We start from the raw sequence: 27949 nt of genomic DNA, 5'->3' as shown, positions 1-27949 counted from the left end.
GTAAAGAACGACGGAGGAGTGTACACAGTGACGTATCAAGAGTGGGGAGCACCAGCTGACTGGCCTCTCGGTGAAACTGTCTCGTCGTTTGCCGCACGCCGTTGCTTTGACAGTGTTATATCAACCTCCGGCCGAGCGCAGTCGGTGTGTTCTCTTCTTTCATAAATCTCACTTCTGGAACTCAAAAGAAAGAGAAACTTCCATCGAGAATTTTCCGACGAACTGTGATTCGCATATAGAGACATTCGTGTGGGGGACTCTTTACGACAGTCTGGAACAGTTTTGAAAGATAAATAGGAAAAACGATCGAGCGAATAAGGGGAAGGGGTAGAGGGAAATAAGGGAAGAACGAGAGGAACGTTAGTTCGTACCATTTTTTAGTTTCCTTCGTTTTTCTTTTTTCGAGAACTTGTTAGAAACTCCCAAGACGCATCGGTAAACAAGATAAAACAAACATCTAGTACCAGACACAAGGAAATCTGTATTGAGACATTCTACGAATTTGTGCTGCGTGTTTTGTGAGTGATAAAAGCTTATCGTCGCGCGGCAACCGGAGACCTTTTGGGTCAGCGCGAAAGAGGCGGATCGTTTTCCTTTTTGAAAAAGGCTCTTCTCTCCCGCCCAAGCCTGAAGAGGGTTACTTCTTCCTGGATAACCGGAAGTGGCTATTAACCAGACGAAGGTAGAACAATGTCGACACTCGAGAACATCTTCCCTTGAAGCCGCTATTCTCTCTCCCTTTCTCTCTCTCTCTCTCTCTCTCTCACACACACACACACACACACACACCCGCACGCACGCACGTTCTTCAAGATAATAATTCGGGCCCGTTGAGTCATGCTTTGCCTTCTTGCGCTTCAACGAAAGGTAAATAAACTTTCCTCTCTATTCTTTCCTTTTGGTTCGTTACGCATCTGAATATAGGGTCGTGTAGTTTTCGCGAGGATTCCTCGTTGCAAAACGTGCACCTCGCCAACGGTCATTACGTGCGGATTGAAGAAATTGCTGCAAATTGCGATAATCGCCGCGGATAATACCGGGGATTCGTCAAAGAAACCGTTTTCAGAGCGTGACGAGTATTTTTATACCTATTGTCGTATTTGTACTATCGTATTGTCCTTGCGTGGTTGGGCTAGAAATAGGGATAAATTTTGCAGTTGATACGGTAGAAGACTGGTTGGAAAATATTGCAAAAATTGGAAAATAATAATTGCAAAAGTAACGATTCTTTTAATTAATTTTGTCAGACTTTACGATAAGACTTTTAGAAAACGGATGAGACACTTAATTCTTTTACCCAAGTGAATTTTATCAATTAATACGGTAGTATTGATAAATGATATTACTCATATTGATAAAAGATAGAAGGGAAATAAAATATAATTTCTTCGTTGGAATTTTCGGCGAAACAGGAGGATCGAGGCAATTAAAAATTAATGAGAAATACCGTACAGGGAAAAATGGTATAAAATTATTGTACGAAGGTTTAACGTGTGATGGTGCGTCGAATCAAATATATGACAATGCAATTGAATATTTTGATGAACGCAGCTCAGACTTTTTCAAATATAAGTCATATTTGTTACAGTACCGACTAATTTTAAGATAAAATATTTTATTTTTTTAAATAAATTCAGATAAACTTGTTTACAGGTACATTCTAAGTATCTGTCAAGTTTAAAAATATCATTTATCTAGAAATTGTATCAATATACATCATATTCTTTCGATACTGTAACTTAGATCAACAATACTGATTGATAATTTTATCATTGCTATTGTATCATGTCTAGAAGAAATTACGAGTAATTGTATGTAACAGTGTGCACTTTATACATATTACCACATATTATGTCTAATGTACAAGAGTAAAGGGAGATAAACGTAATACGATTGAACATAACTACTAACAAAACGTGGCTCAATTAAATTATAAACTTGATCTTAAGTACGTTAAAGTAACACTAGAAGAGCTATGCGAATCACCTAATTCTCAGAAATTTCGCCTGAATTCAATTAACATACTGAAAATGGAATATTACATATATCATCGCGCTGGTGTTTTCTTAACTTATATTTCTAGCAAATACAAAAATTGTTTTATTAACGCTAACACGCTCAGTTAATCATCGACTGCAAATCAACGCAGTATGTTTGCCGTTTCGGAAATGATTGACAGATGCAAGGTCTCGTCATCTTGCCCACGATGCAAATTATTTCGTCATCTCTTGTCCATTGTTTTATGCTTTTGTATATGGAATACCTACACGTCGCGCATTGAGAAGCATAAATACTCGGACAGATACGAGCAATGTCGTTGATTCTGAGAAATATCTTTTCTTACACGCTAAACACCAATTTTTTTTCAACTTTATACAAATACATATTATAGCTGTTGTCTAGTAACCAAACCTAACGTAAGATAGAGATAAAAGCTACCGCTTAACTAATGTTTAAAATCGAATTTCCCTTCTACACCAAGACAGATCAATTTACTAATACACGCTTAATACCCACACGTATATTTTGCAAACGCTGTTGGATCACGCGATTCAGGCCATTGAAGAGGCGCGAAAGCATTAACAATCGATTTTCCAGCGCGAGACACGGTGAAAACGGGACGATGATTTGTTTGTTTTTTCGCTAAATTATGTATATATGAATTATTCTGTCGTCGGAAGTGCTCTTGTATCACGTGTACGATTCGTTTCCGCGTGGAAGTCAAGTGCGTATCAGGCCTCTCGAAGAGACAAGGACAGAGTCATTAATGCTCGATGGAGAACCGAGCGAGAGAGACAAAGATGAATCGAGAGGGTAAAAGAAAGAGAGAGAGAGAGAGAGAGAGAGGGAGAGAAGGGAATCTCTACGCCAGATGCACGCGCGAGCGCTGTTTTCACGTTGAAAAATTTTTTATCAGCCGGACAAAGGAAACCGCGAAACTCGAGGCGAGCGTAATAAATTCGCACGAGGCTGCAGACGGCTCAATTTCATACTAACGTCCTCCACGATGTCGATTTGCCAGACGACAAATCGTCGTTCAAGACGATTTCAAGACAGAACCTGGAGAATTTGAAATAGCGCGCTCGCGCGTACAACCGCGAGGAACCCGTGTTCTCCCGAACGGATTATCGTTAATTATTCTTAATTGCGAGTATACTCGCTTAATTTCTGCTTTTTCCGGATCATTTAAAACGTTAAACGCATTTACTTTGCCCCCTGTCCTTCTCTTTCGCTTCCCTTTCTCTCGTTCTCTTTCTATTTCCTTGTGCGCGCTGTCTTGAAATTCTGTTTTGGTTCGAACGCCGGAAGAAGGAAGCGTGCATCGAAGATCGCCTATGCGTTATTATTTCGAACCCTCTACGGAACTTTTTATTTTCTTCTTCGTCGAACTCGTTATCGTTAATTCCTTTTAATTGAAAATTCGTTCACGCACTCTCTACCTACCGTGTTGAATTTTGTCGACGATGTACTATCGTGTTTTCCTATCCGTGTTTTGCTTTATCCCATATTTTCTTAGTGCAATCATCATTAAATTTGTAATCGATCGAGCGGTTGCACGGGTTATTAACCATGAAAAAGGAAGAGAAAGGCGCGTAAGTTCACAAATTACTATTTAGATAGATAAACGATACATAGATAGAATACATAGATAAATGAAAATTATATTTCCTAGTACCTAAACAACAAGGTTTGGTTTACCAATGAATAAGTGACAAATGTATTTTTATTGACCTATGCTACACTATTTTTATTAACCTATCTATATACGATAAATATGATAATATTATATAACAGCTTGCGTTTGTACCAGCAGTCATCACGTTATTTATATTATCTATCACGAAAATAAAAAAAAAAAAAAAAAATAAAGCAAACATTCTTAAAGTCACGCAAATGAAAATCATTACAACATACGTATCTTTTCCGGGTATAAGATTTCACTTAGTTAACTAATGTTTCGTAATAATGTTTAAATAACATGTTTAGTCTTATCAAATGAAATACGTGATTGAATTTTCTAAAGAAGAAAAAGTAGAGTTTACGAGCGTTTTGAGTGACTTCGATAAAAATGATTGCAATCAACTGTTTTTATACGACGAATTTTTATATCAACAGAGTGCTTAACACGGCCATAATTACGGTACTCGATACACTGCAAAAAGGCGTCAGGAAAGAAAGTAACAAGAGAAAAAAGGGCGATGAAAGCAAGGTTGCGTTTGGTGCAGAATCGTGCGCGATAAAATACGAACTTCTATAGGATACTTTTTTCAACGACGAACATCAAACGAGTATCGAACCCTGAGAGGGTCTTCGTTTCTTTTTCATCATGTTCTTTATGGATCCATGACCGGTGATACGTTATTAGATTATCGAGGCACGTTACTCGTAATCAGGACGCTCCTATCTGTCCTATCTGTCGACCAATTAACAAGTAGGTCATCCGCTCTTTTGCGGGTACCGAAAATGGGAACCGAAAATGGGAACCGAAAGTGGGAAACCGTAAAATGGTAAACCGTAACCATTCACAAAAAAACCGAACGATTCTAGCGTTTTCCACATATTATTCAACTGGACGATAGTTTAATCTAGAGTGGCTGCGATACTTAAAATTACAAAAATGTATATGATAAAGTATACTACCCGTTATAGGGTAAGGTAGGGTTATTGTCCTCAGCTAAGCTTCTACGCCTTAAAAAATTCAACCTTGTTTCATATTATGATACACCTTAATACAGTAACGGAAGAATGTGGAAATATTGTGTATTTTAAGTTGAGCAGGAAAAAGTGTCTGCAAGAACGAAAAAATGACTCGAATAATTTTATAATAGTTATTTGAGTCAATGAGAGGAAGGTTACTCGTAAATAACATGTAAATCTGCTTAGGTTCAATTCTTTCGTGTTCTATTTATAAAAATATGAATTTGCACAAACATGCACGATCTAAATGTTCCTATGCTGTTAAAAATAGTATTATTTTCTCACCGATCTCTACCAATTAGATACGAATATAAGAAGAAAGGTATTGAATCTAAACTCTTGAAAAAATTGAACAAGGCATGATGATACATCGTCGCACAGATCATACTACATTTTTTCCACTCAATCGTTACGTTAATCATATTTATAGTTTAACTTTCAAGCACGAGTTCCTTACAAAGAACTGTATTCTTCATTTGTTGCCAATAAATCTTGTTCGTTGCGTCTCGATTCTAATTAAATCTTGTGATTCAGTATGCTGATTAAAAACGTTGAATCCTTTGTGGAAACAAGCAGTACTTGTAAGTTTAATTGTATATACATCGCTATAAATGGAATATTCCTGAAATGTTTATCGGTCGAGTAACGGAACCGGAGGAACAGTAAACCGCACGGAGTGCAAAGGAACCGAAAGAATTTCTATTAACGATTAACGAGGATTCAGAAGAATCGAACACAGGAGAAATTTGGTTAATGACGAATGTTAGCACACAATAGCTTCATGATCAAGACCGAATGAGATCTTTTCCCCGTATAAAATCAAGATATTTCTTATTAATTAAAGGTTGCAAATTATGTACATACAAAATTGAAGATTAATTAGCGCAACATTGTAGAAATCGCCGTTATTCCATTGTTTTCTACGAATACGTATGAGCTAATCAAATTCTTTTCTTTAAAGTCACTGATAATTAGTTTACGTGGATATGTTTTAATCTTGAAGAAACTTGATCTTGTGCCAGTGGTATTTAATGAGCGATAATTCATTCGTCGTAATCATTCTGATCATAAAAATCTTTCGTCATTTCTTCGAATACATTTTACAAAAAATCTATAAAACAAATAACCTAAACCCTGACATTTACGGTAATACAGGTATTTGTACGTTAATATCAAATTACTATATTACAATAAAAACAGACGTAGATCATAAAATTAAAATGCTACGAAGAGATCACTATGTGTCTTTTCGGATTGAAAGGATCGTAATATTTTATAATAAAACTAGAACAAAGGAACAACAGGTAGGTACTGGGGAAAAAGCAACAATTTTGTTGCCCGGAGAGATGAATCTCGTTCGAATGGAATTGTCTCGCAGGCGAACGGTCGTGAATACAAATTTCCAGAAGTGGCAAAACTTTGGAGCTTGTTTGGTGTGTATACGTAGTTGGTCGAGTCTTCCTCAATTTGTAGTTACATCGAGACCCAAGCAGTGCATGCTAGAAATTGGTATTGATTCCGACTATATAATAGAGCCACACGGCAGTGTACTCATTTTCTGGCTAACTACGGAGAATTTCATCGATCGAATTCCATCGGGCTGTTGCTGTTCCAGGTAGAAATTGATTCGCCGAACGGTACCGCATGTCGATGCATTCCTGGTCAATACCCTTGACCCAATGGGGAATTTGGCGATTTTGGGGTCGCTAAATGCTATCTAAAATTGAACGATAGATCATCTACATAAATCTTACATCTACATAGATCTTCATACGATAAAAATTAAAAATGTAAAAAATTTGTGGAAATTTCTATCAACTATTCCTTCGATTTGATTTTTTGATCTAAAGATTGATTTTGTGCAGCTGTGTTTGTTTGAAAGTAATATTAAAATCTTGGTACCTCTACGTGTATAATAACGAGGGGAGTATTATTAAGATGATAGAAATGCAACTTTAATGAACTTTAATCGAATGTAACGTTCATCTAATAAAGACTGTCTGAATGTATAAATATACAGTGTGTTCCATAGATTTCCATATAAATTTAACTATTATATTCTATAGTTGAAAATGATAGAGAAGTGTGTAGTTTCAGCAGAATATGACATGTACTGACATTAGCAGCAAATTATTATTTCCTTCAATTTCACATTTTTATCAAGATCTTTTAATAGATCATTTGTGGGTCTATTTTTATGTTTAATTTCTACGGATGCTCGTAGGATATCCTGCATGTTTAACTTATTATTTTAATTGAATTATTTATAAAGTCTGACCGGAAGCAATCAACTTATCAACTCGCTTTAGTACCTAAGTTAGAAACAGAAAGATAACACAGCAAGATATTGTCAGCTTTTGCTACAATTTTTCTATATGGTAATTCGTTGAGACACGTAGCTCGCGAGTAATCTGTAACGTCGTGTATCAGACGCTTCGATTATAATTGTAAAGGAGGATATTTCGTATTCGTGCAAGGTAGATATTTCATTTAAATAATTGGATTCGTAGCTGAAATAAAAACGATCGAAACATCGGAATTCGCATGGCGGAACGTAATGAAATTCGTATCGTGTTGATAGAGGTGGTACTACTTTGTTTAAATACCGTAGACTCTTCAATATGGGTAACCATAGAAACAAGCATTAACATCCTTCTATGGGGTATCGCATATAGGCGGATGTGGCGTGATCACGTGTGTGGAAAGTATTTACTTACATGCTATCGCACGTGTGTGCTTCGTACACCGTGACGTAATTCTGTTTATCGTAAGAAAATGAACATATAAAAACACGGGATGTCAGGAGTAAGGAGATACGTACTAAGTCACTGGATCGAAGTTAAAGTACAAAAAAAGAATTCATTGCGTATGCATAATATATATGCATATACCAATTATCACTAATCAACGCTGAAACAAAAACGCTCAAAATAAAATAGTAATTTTCGCAATGAAAGAAACCAATACGTACATATGTATTTTATGATACGCATTTTGTGCTAAGAGATTATTTTTATCAGATCTTTTACCTTGAAAAATCATTGCATCGTACATGATTGAATTTAACTCGACACACGCTTTCATGTTGTATAAAAAAGTATTTTGCCCTTAGAGTGTATACTATCGATTATTTTATAAACAGGTAATAAGTACCATAGAATGTAAATATAATATTTCTGTCTATGTCAATAATTTTCCAATACATAACTGGTGCGATTAATTTTCTGTATAGGTGCTATAAATATTTTCCACTGACTTGGCGATATATGCTACGAATTTGAATATTTTCTGCCCAGACGACAGATGTCGATCGATCGCTGTCAACTAATCGCGATCGTTCTATAACGGTTCACTCCTTTTCTCTGTTTGCTTCATTTGTAATCAAGTGCACATATACGTATGTATGTAGAGAGGTTTGTCAAAGCAAACGTGCATACGAGCAGAGGGGAATTTTGCTCGGAGGTTTCCTGTCTTCGTCCGGGATATGACGATATCCCCCCTGCTTGGCCAGTGGCGTAAGCAACCATAAAAATATCCGTGGTACGTGCGATTTCTGATAAAAGCCATACTATTCAATGACAGATTATGTAACCATTGAAATTTTTTTAAAGAAATTTGCTTCCTTTAAAATATTTCAGATATAAAATATTTCTGTGATATATTAAATGTTTAATTTTTTTTTTGGGGTCCACCACATCATTCGATTAAACAATTTTACCATTTAGGAAAGTTTCGTATTGCAATTTGTTCCTAAACTAAAAAGTTATAGATTTCGAATTTTAATTGTATTATATAAATTTTTGCTGGTTACCTATAAAATTTCTAACGTCTTTCGATTCGTCTATTAAAATAGTTGTTAAAGGTGAATCGTGTTTGTAATTATTTAAAAATTATTCAGTCTCAAATACTCGTGTAATACCGTAATCGGTACGTAACTGATACTTCACTGCTTACTTTCTATCTAAACGATTCATACTTTCTTCCTGAATGTTCAACCCATCCTCCATCGAGAGGAGAAACGCTCTGCTCCGAATCTGAATAATTAAAACGCTCTTACCAGGGTATCGCCCTTTCAGATATGTTTCACGTTCGCATGATTGTCATGTGATAGCTTACGGAAAATTAACGTACAGCGTGAGAGACTTTCACGTCTATCGTATTTTGCTTCTGCATCACGTAACCCAAGTACCGAGATACGAAACAGAAACTTAAACCTCGTTGAATCGATTACATGCATCCACTTATGAAGGAACGAAAAAAGAAGAAGAAAAGAAACAAGAGTAGAATGCAAGAAGAGAAAAAAGGATAGATTAACCATTGAATCTTGAAATGATCTATGCATCTACGAGCACGACAGCCCTTTCTTCCCTTCGTCCCTTCTCTCGCTATACGAACACGTGCACTATCACACGTACGTTATTCATAGAGATATATGTATAGTAGAAATAGGAGTACCCAATGACAGCTCTCTCGCTAATTCTCTGTTGTGACAAAACTACCGACTCATTCTTTATCACTCCATCCTTTAGGATCTGAATCGTGATTACAGGAATCTGTTTCAAAAAATGGAGCATCTTGTCCGTGCTGAAAGCTATCTGGCTCACGACTAGATTCATGGTTTCATGGTCGAACGTTGGGCTTTAGTTTCTCGTCGAAAGAATGAGGTGTCAGATAATTAGTCTTTTGTTAAAGTTGAGTCATTTTAAACTACTCTCAAGAAGTAAATCTTGTTTAACAACTATGTGATATTCTATTATATGTATATCTATAACTATCTGAGAACCTGCACTATATGTATAATGTATAGAGTACAATACTATATTGGAATAGACGAAATAGAAAGTCTGGCTCTTTTAGACCGTCTTGTACGCGATGTTCTCGTTTTGGGAAAAGCAGGATCCCTGTGCCATATCGGTAATTCGTCCGTGAAACTTCTAATTTTAATGGAGCGATGGATTTGATGGAACTGTCGATCTCAACTTCCCATTGATACTAAGAGCAGCGGACAATCGCATTATATCAAATCGGTAAATAAAGTACACCCCTTCGAGTACTCCGAAACATTGTCAGATTGGATACTTTCGGATAAGATTGGAAATCCATAAACTACGTGTATAAAATTGCTTGGTTTATGACAGGATGTTCGATCAGGCCGCCAAACAAATTCAATTTAGAGATTCTGAAGCGGTTTGATGCTTTATAGGGCAAATAGGATGATGGAATTAATTTGATTAACTGACGCACGATAATTGATTAATTGATCATGGTTGATCGATAAACTGCTATATGATATTTATTGGTAAAGTCAGAATGTTATTTTAGATGAATTTGTTCAATGTAGCTTTTAATTCTCTTCCTTTTCTTTCGTATGGGAAAACAAAGTTAAATTAATGATGGTATATGCATGATTTAGCGACATCTAATTTGACACGTTATTAATGCTCACATAGGAATTGCGGTATAATCCGAGGTTCGGTCATTTCCTCTTTCCACCGTTGCCGCTTTTAATTAATTTGCCTCGTTCTTAAGGAGGACAGGGCCACTGAACAATAATAGCCTCGCGTGCTCAAAGATTTCGTATGGTGCGTGCGGGTGCGAATGGTTTCTAAATCGTTTGAACTTTTTATTGTTATAAAATGTCGTCCATTACTTTAATGTTTAAGTTTCTTATTATAATATTAAGCTTCTATTTAAGTTGAAATTTTAGAGAACAAAACAAAGGGAGAGAATTAATCGATAAGAGTTTCTAGAAATTATTTATCTAATTTGAATGAGAAAAAGCAATTCTGTAGTTTAATATAAGAACATTCTTCGTTACGTTCGTAATTCGTATTTGTATTTTGTAAGAACTTTTGGGATAAGAATTTTGCAACGTACAAATTATTAGTACGTTATATCCTTCCAGATATCACAGACCACGTACTTGCACGATACGACGTACTGGTTATGACATATCTATGGCCTAAAAAAATTTCCAACGATATTAGTTGGTTTAACGTTTCAGTGTCTTGATACGAATGAGTCAAACAGACCTTAACTCTACTCGTATTTAAGCAGCAGCAGAGTGATCAGTATCATAGGTCAATTAATTATTTTCTTTTAACACGATAGCGTCAACTCGTAATGTTGCAGAGACACACTTTTGCAGATAATTTTTTTTAAGAAACTTGGAAAAACAAATTGAAATAAACAGCGACACGTTCGACAAAAATATGATGCATACCTCCTCATAATTCTTAAATGAGAAGAAGGTATCTACTTACGGAACACGCTCCTACAATTCAAATCCAACTAATATCGAACGAAATTAAATAATATGATTACATGCTCGCTTCATGCAATACGATTGCAGTTACTTATATTCCGATAGGGGATATGGAACTAATAATCAATATAAATAGATTGCCTGCCAGCACAATATTTCTATTAGATGTGTCGAAACAATTTCGTTGAACATGTATTTAATACTTTTATACAATTGAATAGATAGAAGACGTTATTGCATCGTACACGTTGAATGGTATCAGAGGGGATTAAATTGTTAATTAACGATTCCATTAACGTCACTTTAACGAACAAATTATACCTCGTTAAAAGAAAGCAACTGTTTCGATTCCACTCTACAACCCGCAAGCTCAAGGAGCTTCCACAAGCAAAAGTAGCACTGAACATCTTTCTTCCGAGCAGACAGGGAGACTTCTTTCTTGTATTCCATGCGCGCCACTTTCAGTGCCAGTTTCGACTTAATAGTCGCATAACTTTTTAAAGCGACGTGCTCGTCCCCGGTGGCCCTGATCCTTGCTGTGTTCCGCGATTAATTTGCTCAGGTTGTTAAGGAGGCCACCGAGCTATGCACGATATGGTTAGCCCGGTTTAGTGATTGGCCAGGAGTCGAGGAGACCAAGCGTGCGTTACCATATCGCGACGTGTCATGTCGCGGCGATGCGTCGTTGGTACGTGCGCTACTCGCCTGGTATTTAAGCCGCGTACGTACTTGCGCACACGTTTCCCTTATTAAGCACGCACGCCACTGCGTATCCCGACTCATCAGCCACTCGGGAATGAGTGGCGTGCTTACCTACGCGCTTAACATACACTACCAAGCTATTTCTTCGCGGTCTTACGATTAGTTATGCTACGCTTCGATTAAGAAGCGTCGTTAATACGACGACTGGATAGTTTCGAGCAAATTAGAGGCCGACTATTTCCGTCAACTTAATAAAGTATAGTTTGAGTTAGGTTTATAGAGAAGTTGAATAACTTCAAATATTTTATTTTCATTTGATAGATTGTACAACGTTTGTTTAAGTCTACAGGGATTCTAAGAGGTGTTTAGAAAATTTAACAACAGTAATTATATATCAATGGCCGCTCGTACACACACCAGCATTGCTTCGAAGCTGATATAAAAAAATAATATTAACGTTAATAGTTAATACTCATATGACCCCAGCGTAGCGCCATCGGTTGTCATAGTATTTAACACTTTCGCTTTGAGAGATAATATAGGAATATGTGGCGACAGAATGTCGTTTTCATAAAATGTCAACCGAACATCATTTTGAACGAAGTTTAATCGATCTTTATACGAAATACCTTAAACTAAAAATGTTTCCAAATCGTTTTATCGACTGAAAATCCTGAATTATGCATTTAGATTATACGTTCATCCGATTATGCCATTAGTATAATGTGCAACCGGTAGCACGAAAAAGCGTTGGATATGTACTCCTACAGACCTGCTAGAAAAATCGAACCAGTTTATACCCTAGCTTCTTTCACTTTCTTCCATTCGATAAACCTGCTTATTAGACAACTCTGCGTCATACAGTTTATCCAGAGAACATTACGCGTGAAACGGACAAAAGCCGTTCTGGTGAGCAATTTTTTTTAATAAAGGAGAACTAGGAGTGGAAGAAAAAGACAGTACCAGTCATAAGTCGTGGTAACATTTGACGCATAAAATATCTGGCGGGTTACAAGTGTCTATACATGTACATACGTAAGTACGTGAGCACATAAGTAACTGGTAGCAGAGTCATCGTGATCATGGTTGTCGGTTTGCCTATCGTCGCAGCGACGAAAATTAAGGTTGACCGAAGGAAAGGGGAGCTCGAGAGGACCGTATGGAGGGTCATGGTGGGAGGTGGTGAGGGTCTCAATTGATTTGCTGGAATTGATGCACAAAAAGGCCTTTAATAGACGTCGATTATCTTCGCCCACGGTTTCCGACGATTATCCAATCGTGTACTTGAAAGAGGTGCAAAAATCACGACACCGCGACAATATTGGAACGATGCATCGCGGAAACTGACGATGGTCTAAACAGACACTAAATGTCTTGCACTTTAGGGACAAGCGAACAAAGAAGAATATGTACGTGGAATAACAACGTGATTCGATCGTTTCGGCAGAAATTTTGTCACGTAAATTAGGATGCTTGTTATTTACTACATAATTACGTATTCTGTTGAGAATTAGAGTGATATAAGTCAGTTTGTTGGTAATATCCATAAAATAGTATTTGGAATTTTGTAGTATCCAACGAACCCCAAGTAAAAAGCAATATAAATGCTAACGGATGGGCCATACACCCGTAGTTCTTAATTAAGGAAGGTGTACTTGACCATAGTCACCCACACCTGTGTGAATACCAAAACGTAGTATAAAAGGTAGTCGCTAGAGAGTTGTACAGAGAGTTGTAACGACAGTCGAAGAGAGTAGAGTTGTAAGAAGAGTCGAAGAGAATAGAGTTGTAAGAAGAGTCGAGGAGAGTAGAGTTGTAAGAAGAGTCGAAGAGAACAGTGTTGGCAGTGCGGAATCGAGAAGTGTTGTAAGACTTTTTCTTTTTGAAAGTGTCGTAAGTTGTTAATTGTTATTGTCAGTTAAAGCACATCACTGCATTAAGTTCATGTTAAATAACCATTGTTTCCTGTTTTATAATAAATAACTTAGAGAGAGAGAGAGAGAGAGAGAGAGAGAGAGAGACCAAACACCAGAGATAAGGTGTAAGATTTTTCTACTCTCTATAATTTATTATAATAAAAAGTTCGATATATTTTTTGTAATTACGATATAATAGCATGGCGAAGAGTGAAATTCTAATTTTTAGTTGACTATGAAACTAAACGAATGATAATTTTAGAAGTTGAAATATATGATTGAACTTGGATTCTCAAAAGCTTGATTTACATCTTGATGAATCTTAACGCATCGTATGCATATGCTGATTGACGTCGCTAAAATACGCGAGGGCATTAATTCAAAATACGCTATGCATATAATATCGATTTTATCAATATTTTTAAAAACTCGAAGACTTAGTAGTTAGTCTTGGGATTATAACGATAACATCGGTTGCTATGAGTAAATTGATTTTTAACCGAATAATAAAGATATTTCCCGAAATTCGTTTCAGACTTTGATCGAAATTAATAATTCTATCTACATCTTTGACCCGAATGAACAACTTAAACGAATATTTTATAATAATTTGATCAAAATTTATTTTTGTCAAAGGCTGCTTGAAAAACTCCATCTCGTGTAAAATAAATTTTTTAAATATCTGGTCAAAGGCACCTTAATTTCTTTCACGGTTTGTGTTGTGCATGGACAAATGGAAAGAAACACTTTGTGGTGCATACATTATTATGGAACGCGGTCGTACTTTTGCGATACAGTGAGAGAAAACATTTGCAGATAAGACTCGCCCTATCACACGCATTTCAAGTAGTAAATGCACGTGAGGTTTGCGAAGCGTGGGGTGGTTTGTGTAATGTCAGCGACGATTACTGCTTTATCGAAAAAATGGTAGTGAAATCGCGACGGTTATCCACGTCGTTGGTTCTTCTTTCAGTATCCGATAGATCATACGAACTAATTCTCTCTTGACACGGAATTTCCTTGAAGCAAATAACGATCTTTCCACATCTTGTTTGAACGTGTCACGATGTATAACGATCTATAAGATTGGGTGATATGTAGTTGTTTAAATACGAGTTCCCGTTTATATCGTTGTTAAAGAGAAAAGATAGTAATATTCCTACTTTTTCTATAAAAATATGTTTATATTTTATTATTATTCTTTCATTTTAAAGATATAGTTCGATATAGTAGTGAAAAGGAACATTTTTAAAACTTTTCTACGATCATCGAATCGACAAATCATTTCTTAGAAATGCAAAACTTTCAAGGAAACTCTCTGAAAGAAGTTTAGTAACAAGTGAGACGAATATTCTTGTAGTCCATAAATGGCTTGCCATCTCAATGTCATTCGTTTACCCCACGAGCGTTAACCCATAAAGGTACTGACCCGAGAATTCTAGGCAAAGCTGTATAAACATTAACGCGATTGATTCCTGGTAAATCGGTCAGGCTATATTCATTGTCAGTCAGACGAGACGTAGATATTGTTCACCCTTTTGAATCTCATCTTGACCGTCACTAGCAATCCGTTGGTCTACAGTCTACGATGAAAAAAGATGAGGATCGTACTCCCTCACAGATGAGTTGAGCACGACTTCTAGAGGACTTCTAAATTTATAAACGTATTTTGTAATGCGAGCTGTTACCGTACCGGCGTCGATAATCCGACAGTAAAGGCACAGGGAATTTCGACATGTTTGCAATTTACAATTTTAATGGGAAGAATCGAATGCTAGAAAAGATATATCGATCGATGTATATTTGAAAAATGTGATGATACTTTAGACAAATGTCGGAAAAGATTCAAAAATATTAAAAAGATTAAATAAACGTGTGCTTTGGAGATAATTTTGGAGATTAAAACAAGGATGTTCGATGCCTTAATTACTTCTAAATTTTATTTATTCGTCGTCATATTCTTTTATTTATTAGGTAAACCCTCTTTGCATTCTTTCGCTTATTCGTGCACAGGTCGTATCTGAATTCTACATATTTGCGCATACGCTTGCACTCTAGAATGTAATGTAATTTTAAACGCATCAAAAATTAAAGCTGGCTTAAGTAAGTTCCGCCAAATTAAGCAATGAAAGATAAAAGATGTAGTAGATAACTTTTAAAGTTTCCACAATATTGACGTAAAATTACACGCGGTAGAAAAAAGACAGGAAATGTTCGATAATTTTAAACTTTCTATATTTTGAAACTAAATTAATTCACTCCGATTTATAACAGCTTTTAAACTATTTACCAAATGTGCTGAGCACGAAAAGTCTGGCGTAATATCGATAAAAAATTCCATGATTATATATGAACTTCGATAATAGCTTTTGTCGATGTTAAACTATCCGTTACTGTAAATTACTTGTATCTAAAGACATAATTCTTCGCAAATTCTCACCGAACCGATTATGTACCATTAAAAGATCATTCTTTCATTTAACATTTTTCTAAAGTTCTACAAATTTTGTCGATTATTCGAACAACAGAGAATTTCGAAATCCTTTGCGATTCTAAATAAGTGGTAAGCAGCGTCACCGTGAGGATGAACCGGTGAACTAACCTCATTGATTTTTCGCGCGAACGTGCCGCCGCCACTGTCGTTTACCAAATAAGGAGAGGGCTCGAACCGCGCCACTACACAACGCAACCCCTTACGAACAGCAACATGGCCGTCCGTTGAATGACAGTTGTTGCACTCGGTACGCGTACTTGTTGACCATCCCCAGGTTTCGACGTGCACCTGTCAGCGTCATGTATTCGCGTTTTCGAGCGCGATCACGCCGACTCTTCTTCACGGTGAGTTTCTGAAGGAAACTTTTTCACATATTAACAAAATCATCTTTCGTGTCACTAAATCGTTGTCATCCTCTTTTCGGCTTTCGAACAGGAGAATCTGCCGGTTCTTCCGACTATTTTATTATTTTTTGTCTGTTCGTACATTTGTGTGTATAGATATTTTTATTTCTTCGAGGATAGATTTTTCTTTGTGCTTTAATTCTAACCAGAACGCGTGCCACGAGGTGATTCAGTTAACGCGATGTCAGATGGTTCGAATGGTTTGTTTGTACGATTGATCGTGAGGGAATCGCTCCGTTCGGCCAAGAATCGTTTCGTTAGCCTACGATGGTACGAAAACGGAGATTATCGTATCCCTACTGTGATAACATTTTGCGATCCCGGATACGCTTCTGCGTCGAATCATCGGTGGAATTTTCAACGTAAATATTTATCGCATTTATGGGAGTTATCCTCGATTGCATCCGATACGCGATCGAGCCAGCACCGTGTTCGAAGAAACGGATAATACATAGCTTTACGATAGATTGTTTCTATGTAAATAGTTTTAATAGGAACGAATGGGAACTGATCTTGCGAAGAATCGCTGGCTAATTAGGTAGATCTAAGCGGCTCAACGTGACAAGAGAAGTTCGTTAACGAGATACACCGTTTTCTGCTAAAAATAACGGAGACATTCGCCGGTACGTTGGAATCTCTCCGTGCCCAATTTTAGATCTAGCAAACTCGATCGTTGTCCCCTCACGTGTGTGACAAGCATTCGTCGAGCGTTTCCAGCATTTGTCAGGGACTTTATCGTTACCATGTATCATTGATTACACGTTGCACGATAAAGGAACTTCTCATTCCATCATTCAAGTACGATTGCATTCCGCGAGTGAAACTTAATTGCCTTTTGCAAGGAAAGTTGATAAGGTTCTCTTGTTATGTCACGGAGAACTAACAAACCAGTTTCGCTGGTAATTTAAACTTATCTTTATCTAGCTCTTCGTTTCTAATTGCTTTTCATCCAAAACTCGAGTTTCTCTTCTACCACCGGAACAAATTTCTCCGCCTCTACTGGTGTTAATTTCTCTACGTTGAAACATCTTCAGTCCAGGAATTGAATACAAACGCAAAATTTTCTGCTATACCAACGAATCCTTTGAAATAAATGCTTCTAAAGTAAATACTTTTAACCTCAAGTAGCATCATCGCCAGAGAGTTTCGATTAATTTATTTAATATTAGAGCATTACGTTTTAATTAGTATTCTGTGTTTTACGCGATAAAGAACATAAACGGCGTTTAAATACATAATACGTATCTTAATTCCGAATGCCTGAATAACGAGCAGAGAAGATTCTATAAGAGAAATGAAAATTAGAGATTTTTAACAAATACTCGCACGATAGGTGGTAGTCAATAAAGATTATAAATATTTTAACGGAAAGCAGATATTTATTAGCTTCTATATTGTACGAATTTTATTTTATTCTCCCAAAAAAAATGCAACCTTTGGATTTCCATATCATTTTTCACACAATCTTTTACTCATTTCACATTGTTTATTCTATTCCATATATATGTGTCTATTTTTTTAATTCTATTACTGTCTACAGTATCAAGCAAACGTTTGGTATGGGACGCTAAATTTTAAAAGTTTTAAGATTAAATAAGCTAACCAGTATTTATTCCGAAATCTCATGATATTACCTATGACCCAACGAGGGTAAAAGTTGAGGGTGAAAATCAATCAAAGCTTACGGTGGTAAGTTGGCCTTGATACGCACGAGAGGCGTTAGTCCTTGAAATCTTTAGCCGTTCCAGGTAAGGTCAATACAGATTAACTCTATTAGTTGGAATTAACAGAAGGTTCATCCCTCGTTGACGAGTTCGCAGAACTCATTCGTTCTGCGTTCCCGATACGGACACGCGGCTTGCCTAATGTGCACTTACACGTACGTATATACGTACGTACAAGCACGCGTCGTTTGTCTGGAATTAACACTTCGACATGTACGCGCGGATCAGCGCAGTGATCGAGTCAGAAATTCAAATTCCGCTGTGACTCCGTGCAGTAACGACGCAAACTCCGAACGCCAGGCCAACTGTCTCACACTCTCTTCCACTCAGACTGTTTTTGATAGGTTTTGGCACTCGTTCGACCGTCCTTCTACCCTCGTGATATACCCATCAACCAGTTTTCCCAAGAGTGTTCTCGATTTTCGTGATATTCCAACTTTAGATAAACTTCGTATCATGGAGAAACTCTCACTAGAGTTTGATTAAACTTTGATTAGAGACCGATTTTAAAGCTCTACCATTTTTTTCCAGTTCTACGTGTAACTTTTTTGTAAGGATAAACGCGATAAGTTGTTTAAAAGGAGACTAAATAATTTGTTGGATAGATAAAAGCGAGTAGCAGGTTGTGATATTTCGTTTTAACGAGCTGTTAAATTTAAGGAGACTTTAATATGTGTGTTTTCATCTGTTACAGATGTCTTTCATTTTGTAAATAATACTGAATGAAAAGAAGTATCAGACTGAAGATGGGCAAGCTTTTGAGTCTTTTGGCTCGAGACGAGTCTACCTGTTGCACGCCTCAAAAGTACGATGTCTTTTTGGATTTCGAAAGTAAGTTCGACAAGCACACTCGAGCGGAAACGTTCCTTTCGATCGTAGTTCTTGCACGTTGAATTTGTCGTTTACAATGCTTTCCAACTTTTATTTGACAACGCAGAACGTTGCGCAATATCGTACTGTTTGACGTTTGTGAAGAAAGCTTGTTTTCAAAGACTAATAGTTGGCTCTTATCAAATTTTTTTAGATGCACAACCTTCTGAGATAGAGCGGGAGACCTTTGAAGCGGTGCAAAGGGTTCTGAAAAATTCAGAATCTATCTTAGAGGAGATTCAGTGCTACAAAGGGGCAGGGAAAGAAATCAGAGAGGCGATTTCGGCGCCCACGGAGGAATGTCAACGAAAAGCCTATCTGACTGTCGCCCCTCTGGTTGCGAAGCTCAAAAGATTCTATGAATTTTCATTGGAACTTGGTGAGTGTTAATCTCTCATATACATATTCCTTTAATCATTTCCTATATTTTGAAACGTCTTAGACCATTTTATAAAACCTCGTTTCATTAAGCGGAACGTTTATCGATATTATCAAAATTGATTGTTTAAAGTAGCACGATATATATATATATATATATATATATATATATATATGTAATAGTCAATAAATATTTAATAGTAAAACGCCAGAGGTGTCTTACGTCGTATCTTATACGATAAACAAATAGAAGATTACGTAAGCATAAAGGTAAATTATTTCCGTATATATGTATATGTTATCGTGGGTAATTGAAAAATTGCGGATCCACAAGGCTACTGGCTGTGCGAGGGTACCTTAACGCAAGTTTATTCGAATAAATTCTCCTATGACACGATTAATTTTCCTCTCGAAGACTGACCATTATTCTTTCTGAAGCAAAAACTATCAGTTCCTTAAAAATCCGTGGTACAGGCCTGTCGCGTTTTTAAACGAACATTTATTTTTTGTATAGTTTTAATTACGATGTCATTCGCTGAAATTAAATAAGAACGTAAGAAACTAAATGTCGATACTGGTTCAGCAACGAATCGCCAGGGATTGTTGTTTAGCCTCAATGTAGCCTGAATATTCCGGTTCACACGGTGATTGGAAATCCAATATCGTTGCATCGGCACCAGCGAAACTCGCAACCGCTTATAAATTTTAGGGGCATTTATTGCCTTTATTTTGCATAACGTAGTAATAGTTATCCAAGTGGAAGTGAAAATGTTCGCCACCTCGTGAACTATTAATACCAGAAGCATATCATCTGGACAGAATCTTTCTTTCATAAACAAATCTGGAAACTCGGTAATAAAAAGGATAAGGTAAAGAGTTAAAACGAACTTCTTCGACATTTTTTGCTTACTGACCTTTATATTCCTTGAAATTTGAATATTTCTTCTTGTGCAGTTTGAAACTAGTATTTTGCATAACTTATTATTACGTAAGATTTTAGTCAGGTAAATTAAGAGCTAATAGTAAAAAGACGAATGCTTCGTGCTGAAACGACAAGGCAATCATGTAACTTGCGATCAGCGAAAAAGTGATTTCACGTGAAAAAATAAATCTACAGCTTGGAATAAAAATTTTGTTTATCTAAGTGTCTCTCTTTTATTTCGAATATCATTTAAGAAAGAGGCAAGATGATCTCAGTTTTTTATGAAAAGGAAGTTTCCTTATGCATTAATAAATTCTTAATTTTATTCCAACGAACCGTGTCTACGAACGATGTCAGCGAATTTATCTTTGTAATACTTTTTTTTATTTAACTAATAAAATCAGTTGAAACACCATGGCAACCGATTCATAGATAATTCTGCACACGTGTAGTAAACAGAAAAGAATTCTTAACCATCCGACGAAGTAGCAAAAAAAGGAAGAGAAGGAACAAATTGTTCGAGTTTAGGAACCGTAAGGCTCATCTTGCAACTGGTTTGATATTTTCCAGAAAAGGTAGTACCAAAGATCCTGGGTGAACTATGCTCTGGCAACCTCTCGCCGACCCAACATCTCGAGACTCAGCAGGCTTTGGTGAAACAGCTGGCAGAAATTCTGGAGTTTGTTTTGAAGTTCGATGAACACAAGATGAAGACTCCCGCTATTCAGAACGACTTCAGTTATTATCGAAGAACATTGACCAGAGCATCCCTGGCGCGGCAGGAAAACGCCGAGAAGGACCTCGTGGTTGGAAATGAACTCGCCAACCGAATGTCCTTGTTCTACGCCCACGCGACACCCATGCTTCGTGTTCTGAGTCACGCGACCATTACTTTCTTGATGGACGTAAGTGGTATTGTTTTTCCTTTTTGAACTCTCCCCTATCTATGCACCGTTTCTCGACAATTATGGACCCATCCGGACGCCAATCGATATTGATTGCCAAGAATTCCGATTGAATGGAATTAATAGAAACTAGTACTTTGTAATAGAAACGAAAAATATCGTTTCTCGTTTGTGAAAAAATCCTTTTGCTTATATTTCCTAAGAAGATACACGTTTTCCGACTTGTCATTCTTTCTTTCCAGTTTGGATGACTACTAGGATTTTGTGGTTTGACTAGAATAAACATTTTTGTATCTGAATGTCTGTTTCATAATACAATTACAGTATGTTTCGTTGCATATTTTTGACACTACGATAGTCAAATAAATAGGAACGACACAAACGAAGAAAACAATTTTGTAAAAGTAGAGGTAATCAAGTTTCGTACCTTTTATGCGTAGAATTTTTCAGACGTAATAAAAGTTATTTAAATAGCTCTTTTATACATTATGTCACGTAAATGTTTCCTGAAAAGGACTTGGCAAATTATAATGGGCAAAGGAAAAGTGCACATTCTGTGGAACGTTGTTTCAAGCAACAAGTAAAATTCTGACAATTTTCGCGAGCTTTATCGCCTTTGAATCATTCAACGTGCTTTAAAATCGACTTTGTTTCCGGGAGTAAACGAGCAAAAAGGTAACTTACAATAGAGAGAAGAGAAACGCGAAAGGTCTGTAGAATCTTGAAAATAAATTTACCTGCTTCGGCAACACTGAATAGGCGGTATTGTCGCAAAATCCATTCTTCAAGCACACGTGTGTACGCATAGAGTATATGTGTGTTATATATATATAGTTGGCTTTCTACTCTACGCAATACTAGACACTCTGCTTTATATCTTGCCTCGTAATTAATAATTAACTTTCCATTTTTCATCCCGTCTTCATTTTGGAGGAGGACAAAAGAACGTTGCGTTTCCTCGTCTAAATATTAAAACGGGGTAGCTTCGTTAACGGCACGAAACGCGCGGAGGGACAGTGTACGAAGAAAATAGGTCGATATAAATAATGACAGGCACTGAAGCAGAAAATTAAAAGCTATTATTCCAAGTGATTCAGGGTAAAACAGTTCTCGGAACATTTACCCGCATAATGGATAACAGATTCATTCGCAATAAATCTGTAGATGTGTATTTTAATTGGTACCACAGAGGAAGTGGTTATTCGTTTTACGATATAGTAAGTACTATTAAATACTGTGTAAGCCTTCAGCTTACGAAGAAGCATTTTTCATACTGTGTAGTATATTATCGTGCGTAATTTGTTGACTCAGATATTCCTTTTGCTACGAAATTAAATAATTAATGCAAGCATAAAAGGATAGTGCAAGTTTCGTATGTGTATGCTTAACAAGGCTGTTCCAAACAATTCTACGTTATGTCGATACAATAAGCCAGATAATGGGTACAAAACACACGATAGAAGTTTAGAATAATCGACGTACGATAGATCAATACGATTCGTATCCGCATTCGTATTGATAATATTACAATTCCTTGTTCACCTTAGACGATTATCGTTACAATAGCTGGTGGCAGCTGTAAGAAAGAATGACAGAAGTATCGAGAATAGAACAGTATGATATACTATTGCCGTAATATTTATATTTTATTGTAATTTGTAGAAAATTTGTACTATATTAAATTTCAAATATTTCGTATTTGTTTCAGAACGAAGATGTAGCACGCGAAAATATCACCGAAACGCTTGGTACCATGGCCAAGGTTTGCCTGCGCATGTTAGAAAATCCGTAAGTAATGCATTGAACTGGCAGTTGAGTCGAAAGAACATTCACTTAGTTTAGAGGAAAAGATTTCTAAAGAAAAATAAAGAAACAACAACAGTTCCAGATGAGATATGTTATTGTTCTTAGGAATCTACTGGCGCAATTCCAACGGGAGGAAACTCAACTCTTTGTTCTGAGAGTGATGGTAGGGTTAGTGATCCTTTATGATCACGTTCATCCCCAAGGTGCCTTTGTTAAGGGTTCGAATGTCGATGTAAGTATTAACGTTTATTGCTACGTGTATTGAAAAATGGATATATTTAATATTTCCCTGACGTCAGTTGATGGATCGACCTATTTTAAGAAATACTTTAAAAATATATGTAGCAAATACGTGATGAAAGGACAAAATATTCTAGATATTTATAGCCGAACAGAAATAACGTCGGGTTAGATTATATTTATAGGAATAAGAATCCTAGTATATCTATAATTATATTATTTATGATATTATTATACATATAATTTAAAGCTTTATATTGAATTTAAACACGAGATTCTTGGACACATACTTGTATGGTTTCCACTAAAAGTATATTATTCTTTCAGGTTAAAGGCTGTGTGAAGCTGTTGAAGGATCAACCACCCTGCAAAAGCGAGGGTCTTCTAAACGCTCTCCGTTATACTACCAAGCACCTGAACGAGGAGAATACACCAAAAAACATCAAGAATCTGCTAGCAGCATGATTACCGAAGCAACGTGGCTGCTGCATCAGAAGCTGAGACAGTTGGCTGCTGATATGTCAGAAGCTAAACGAGCGATGCCATTTATTTTGTGTAGCGTCACGAGGATATCGAAGATGATATCCTCGGCGACTCCACATGATCCAAGAGCAATCTCCTGTTTCCGATCGTGGCTGGGTGGTGGACCACTAAAAACGTGTCTTTCGTAACCGAGTCTATAGCTGCCCTAAAACTGCCGAATTCTACATACCTTCTGACAAAAAAAAAAGATAAAAATAAAAAAAAAAAAAGTAAAAAAGACAGGTAGGGAAATCGTAGAAAGGCAAAAAGAAGAAAAAAAAATATCGAAACGACTGAACATTGGAGGAATTGCTAAACTCGTTCTTAAGCGATGCCTTTATCGCCGTTACGAGTGCGAAAACATCTAGGAATTATTATTATAATATTACTATCTCCCTCTCTATCTTTCACATACAGACACACAGACACACATGATACCTTGATTATTATCGATCATTATTATTATTGCGATTTTTGACGTTTATTCCAGTTATTATTGTCATCCGAAGTATTATTGCCCTGACTAACTTGTCACCACGTGTATTAACATTGTATTTGTCTTCCCGGATCAGGGAGGAAGGGATCGAGTTAATTAGAGCATATCAATAACATATATAGGATAATTTTCAATGATTGCAAACGATTCGCAGTGTTACAATGAGAGGTTTAAGAACGTTGTAAGATATTACACAGATCTTTACCAATTGTTTTCGTTGTTGAATGGTTGTCATCCGGGCGAAGAGACGATCAAAGAGAAATTGTTATAAATACTGGGACTGGATATCGATCATTGGAATCGAAAATCGGGAATGACTCATTATCTTGTCTTCTTAATGTCAATATATTTATTATAGATTTGTTTTATCTCTTTATTAATAGTTGAGACAAATGTACTTTCTTCTTTTAAAAAGAATTTATGTTGCTGTATTTCCTCTCATTTTTTTCAGCTTTTTGTTCGTTTTTATATAATAGAGAATTAAGAACCAAAGATGTTGTTATGCTAACGTTTATATACCTATCATTGATTTTATTATAAATTTGTTATTGCAGTATTTCCGAGAAACACGTTATTTATACCGCCAGTGAAAAAAGTTATCGGTTGACGCGAATATATATACTTTGCCATGGGGAAAAATTGTCAATGTTCTCGCGACAAACAAATTCATATGTGAACGACATTGTTGTTGGCGCCGGCATCGCGTCGCACACTCTTTTTCTAAGTGCACATTTAAGAATTCTAAACGTACGTGACCGATCTACAGTGTAGGTTTTCTTGCATCAAGAATTTTACTATTTAGATATCTGATGTTATAAAATTATATTATTTAGTACGCTATCCGTTCTTAAAAGCTGTCTGGCGCGCTTTGTGAAATTATAGTAAAGTTACTATTAATTGAAACTAGTACGAAAAATGATTAAGAAGTACAAAATTTTTCTATTTTCCAAGTGAATCGATGAATTTCTTGTCTTTTGCATTTGTCCAAGCTATTTAATAATTCGAATTTAAATTTAAAACAAGGTTCTTACAAATACCTATGATTGCACATTCCATTTTGGATTCTAAATTTAAAAAACAGGTGGACACGAGACGGCTTTTAAAAACGGAATTCTCAAGCGTTAGTTATAGTTTGAACTTTTTCAGTGATATTTATTATAATCTTGCGATTGTTGCTTTCATACGAATCTAATTACGGATACATTTTTTTACTTTTACTACATAATTGCGTCTTTTACATCTTTTGATACCGTTTTGCAAGACAGACTGATGACAAACTATTTTCCGTATAGCATTTCATGTAACTTATAAATTGCTTGTTGTAAGCTTGATTATCAAAAAATCGATTGATCGTTTTTAATTAACAGTATTCCCTTGTTTGTCTACCATTTAATGAATGTAATTTATATAACTTTATAGTGTGTAGTACATATACTTCTTCCTATGTAGACAAATTTTTTAACTATAATAACAAATAAGAGCAATAATTAGACTTGTGAATCTAGTTTTGCATCGAAATTTAAAATATTTTAGAATAAATTATAAGTAAAAATTCTTTAACTTAATTTTTAACTGATATTACTGAATGGCCACGACAGTTTGGGTTAGATTTAGTTCGGTTTAGATTATATTCAGATTACTTAATTGCAATTCGTATTTTATATCTTACACGATTGCACGTGTCATCGATGATCTTTATCAATTAAAACACAGAGTACGAAATCAAGTGCTTTAAAATGAAATAATTTAACCTAAACTGCTGTTTCGATCACTTTTCTAATATTCAACGATATTAGTTGAGAATTAGAATTGAAATAGAAAGAATACTCTATGTAAAATTATTCAATTTGCGCTGTTTTTATGCACAGTGTCAGGTAAAAGAAAGTTTAGAAGCGATAGAGTACGACAAATTACATTAATTTAATAAATGGAATTATATTTACGAAAGCGATGAATTGTCCATTGTATTTGGTAAATACAATAGATGACTGTTAACCAAATGATTAAAAGTGTCTAGTACAAAAAATAAACTTTCCTTTATATACGTCGCTGTATAAAGAAAGTAAAAACGTAATAGCAAATATTATACTTCCTCCTTCTAAATATGCAGATTATACTTGTACTCGTATGAGTGTCGCGTTTATCTTCCAGCGATTTTCTTAAAAATGATCAATCGATGTTCCATTTTCTTAATCACAGCACGAACGGAAAAAAAGACGGTTGCAAGATTCCGACGTTTATCGTAAAATAAAGGAAATGTTACTAACGTAGTTATAGAAATATATTGATTTTTACAATCGCGTTAATGATCGATACTCAAAGGTTTGTTACGCTTTCCTCGATCCGAAAGTTTAGCTGCATCGTTTGTACAAAAAGGATCAACGAGGGAGCACGAAGGTTACATAAAAGAAATTTAATATAATAATACGAATATCTCGTGGAATACTACTTTCAGAGCGTAAAGAAAGCTAAATTCTACGTACAAGATAAAGATACCTGTGTGCGACTGAAAAATACAAACGTACGAACACATTTTTTTATAAATACAAATATTTGCATTTGTCGGTGAATTTGCTACGAATGTTAATTTAATCATGACTGTCTGAGAAGAAACGAAATTTATAATTCTATTGTACGCGCGTTTTCATGTAAATGTATCTTTATTTTAAGTAGAACGTGACGATATTTCTAGAAACGTCGTCAAATCTATTCTGATACAATAAGTTGAATTAAGCTTATGTTTATTCAATAGATACGTTGTGCACAGAATTTCGGTTTCTCAGTGTATTTATGTTTAAGTGACATTCATGATCAATACCTTAAGATTATTGCGCTATATTATCTATTTACAAACATTGTTACTTGAAAATGAAATTGTAGAATCCCGAAAGTTAATAAAATACATTATATAAATACCTCGTGTTTTAATAATATAAAAGTGAACAGCACATATTCTAAAGTCCAAAATTCCATATCTTGTATGCGATTACAAGACATATCCTATAGCTTATTCACAATTTCACAGGAAAATTTAGTTCTAATTCTATCCACTAGATATGCAACGCTCTTATTCTATACTGTATCGGTAATGTCGCATGTGACAAAATTTGTTTGATCACAGTCGATACTATCAACACGTTATCTACAGTTCATAATATAGAAAATGTTCGTATTTATTCTTAACGTTCGTCGATAAGATTGTTTTCCGAGTTAACGACAAAAATCTCTCTAAAAAACTTAGTACATAGATCCGTCTGCAGGTGGTTGAAAAAAGGTCAAAGCCCGCCATTACGCGACGCCACGGCGGTTATTAAGGCGCAATTCTTTAAATATTGATTGAAAGTGGGTTGGAGTCGGTGGGCGGAAGCTCAAGGTGGACGGAGGGAGGGGAGGAAGAGGTGGAGGTTAGACGAACGGACGAGATGAGATGAGAAGGTAGATGGGAAGGGAAGATCGTCTATTATATATGATGGGCGCGGCCGGTCTCTATGGATTTTTTCTCCCATTATAAATGCGGCCTATTTCACAGATAAATTTTTAATTATCGGCTCGTTTAAATGTTTAACGAAGGATCACGCGTTCGTTTATCATTCGTATCGTGGTATCG

The 27949-nt window shown here is 36.0% G+C and overlaps 2 protein-coding genes across 6 annotated transcripts in view; one reads left to right on the top strand and one right to left on the bottom strand.

Annotated features, from left to right (window-relative positions):
* The window catches only part of LOC126864179 (transcriptional regulator Myc-2-like), a 214771-nt gene that overhangs the window by 117124 nt on the left and 69698 nt on the right, over positions 1-27949 (bottom strand). The gene's annotated exons all lie outside the window — the stretch shown is intronic.
* LOC126864180 (CYFIP-related Rac1 interactor B) lies at positions 104-27257 on the top strand. 4 transcript variants are annotated; one of them, XM_050615222.1, is made up of 7 exons: positions 104-682; positions 18898-19034; positions 19228-19452; positions 20944-21278; positions 22987-23066; positions 23190-23316; positions 23652-27257. In XM_050615222.1, exons 2-7 carry the CDS (start codon positions 18926-18928, stop codon positions 23787-23789), a joined length of 1014 nt encoding a protein of 337 aa, XP_050471179.1. In that variant the 5' UTR covers positions 104-682; positions 18898-18925; the 3' UTR covers positions 23790-27257. The 4 variants fall into 4 exon arrangements, with proteins under 4 accessions (XP_050471179.1, XP_050471182.1, XP_050471180.1 ...); XM_050615225.1 differs by lacking the exon at positions 104-682 and adding an exon at positions 13421-13558; XM_050615223.1 differs by lacking the exon at positions 104-682 and adding an exon at positions 16237-16419.

This window comes from Bombus huntii, chromosome 3, assembly GCF_024542735.1.
Source record: "Bombus huntii isolate Logan2020A chromosome 3, iyBomHunt1.1, whole genome shotgun sequence".
Taxonomy (NCBI): domain Eukaryota; kingdom Metazoa; phylum Arthropoda; class Insecta; order Hymenoptera; family Apidae; genus Bombus; species Bombus huntii.
This window is presented reverse-complemented; position numbering and strand designations above follow the sequence as displayed.

Coding starts and splice junctions, on each gene's coding strand:
- LOC126864180 (XM_050615222.1), top strand. CDS start 18,926: ATGAAAAGAAGTATCAGACTGAAGATGGGCAAGCTTTTGAGTCTTTTG. Junction 19,035..19,227: donor TGTCTTTTTGGATTTCGAAA/GTAAGTTCGACA, acceptor AAATTTTTTTAG/ATGCACAACCTTCTGAGATA. Junction 23,317..23,651: donor TTAAGGGTTCGAATGTCGAT/GTAAGTATTAAC, acceptor TTATTCTTTCAG/GTTAAAGGCTGTGTGAAGCT.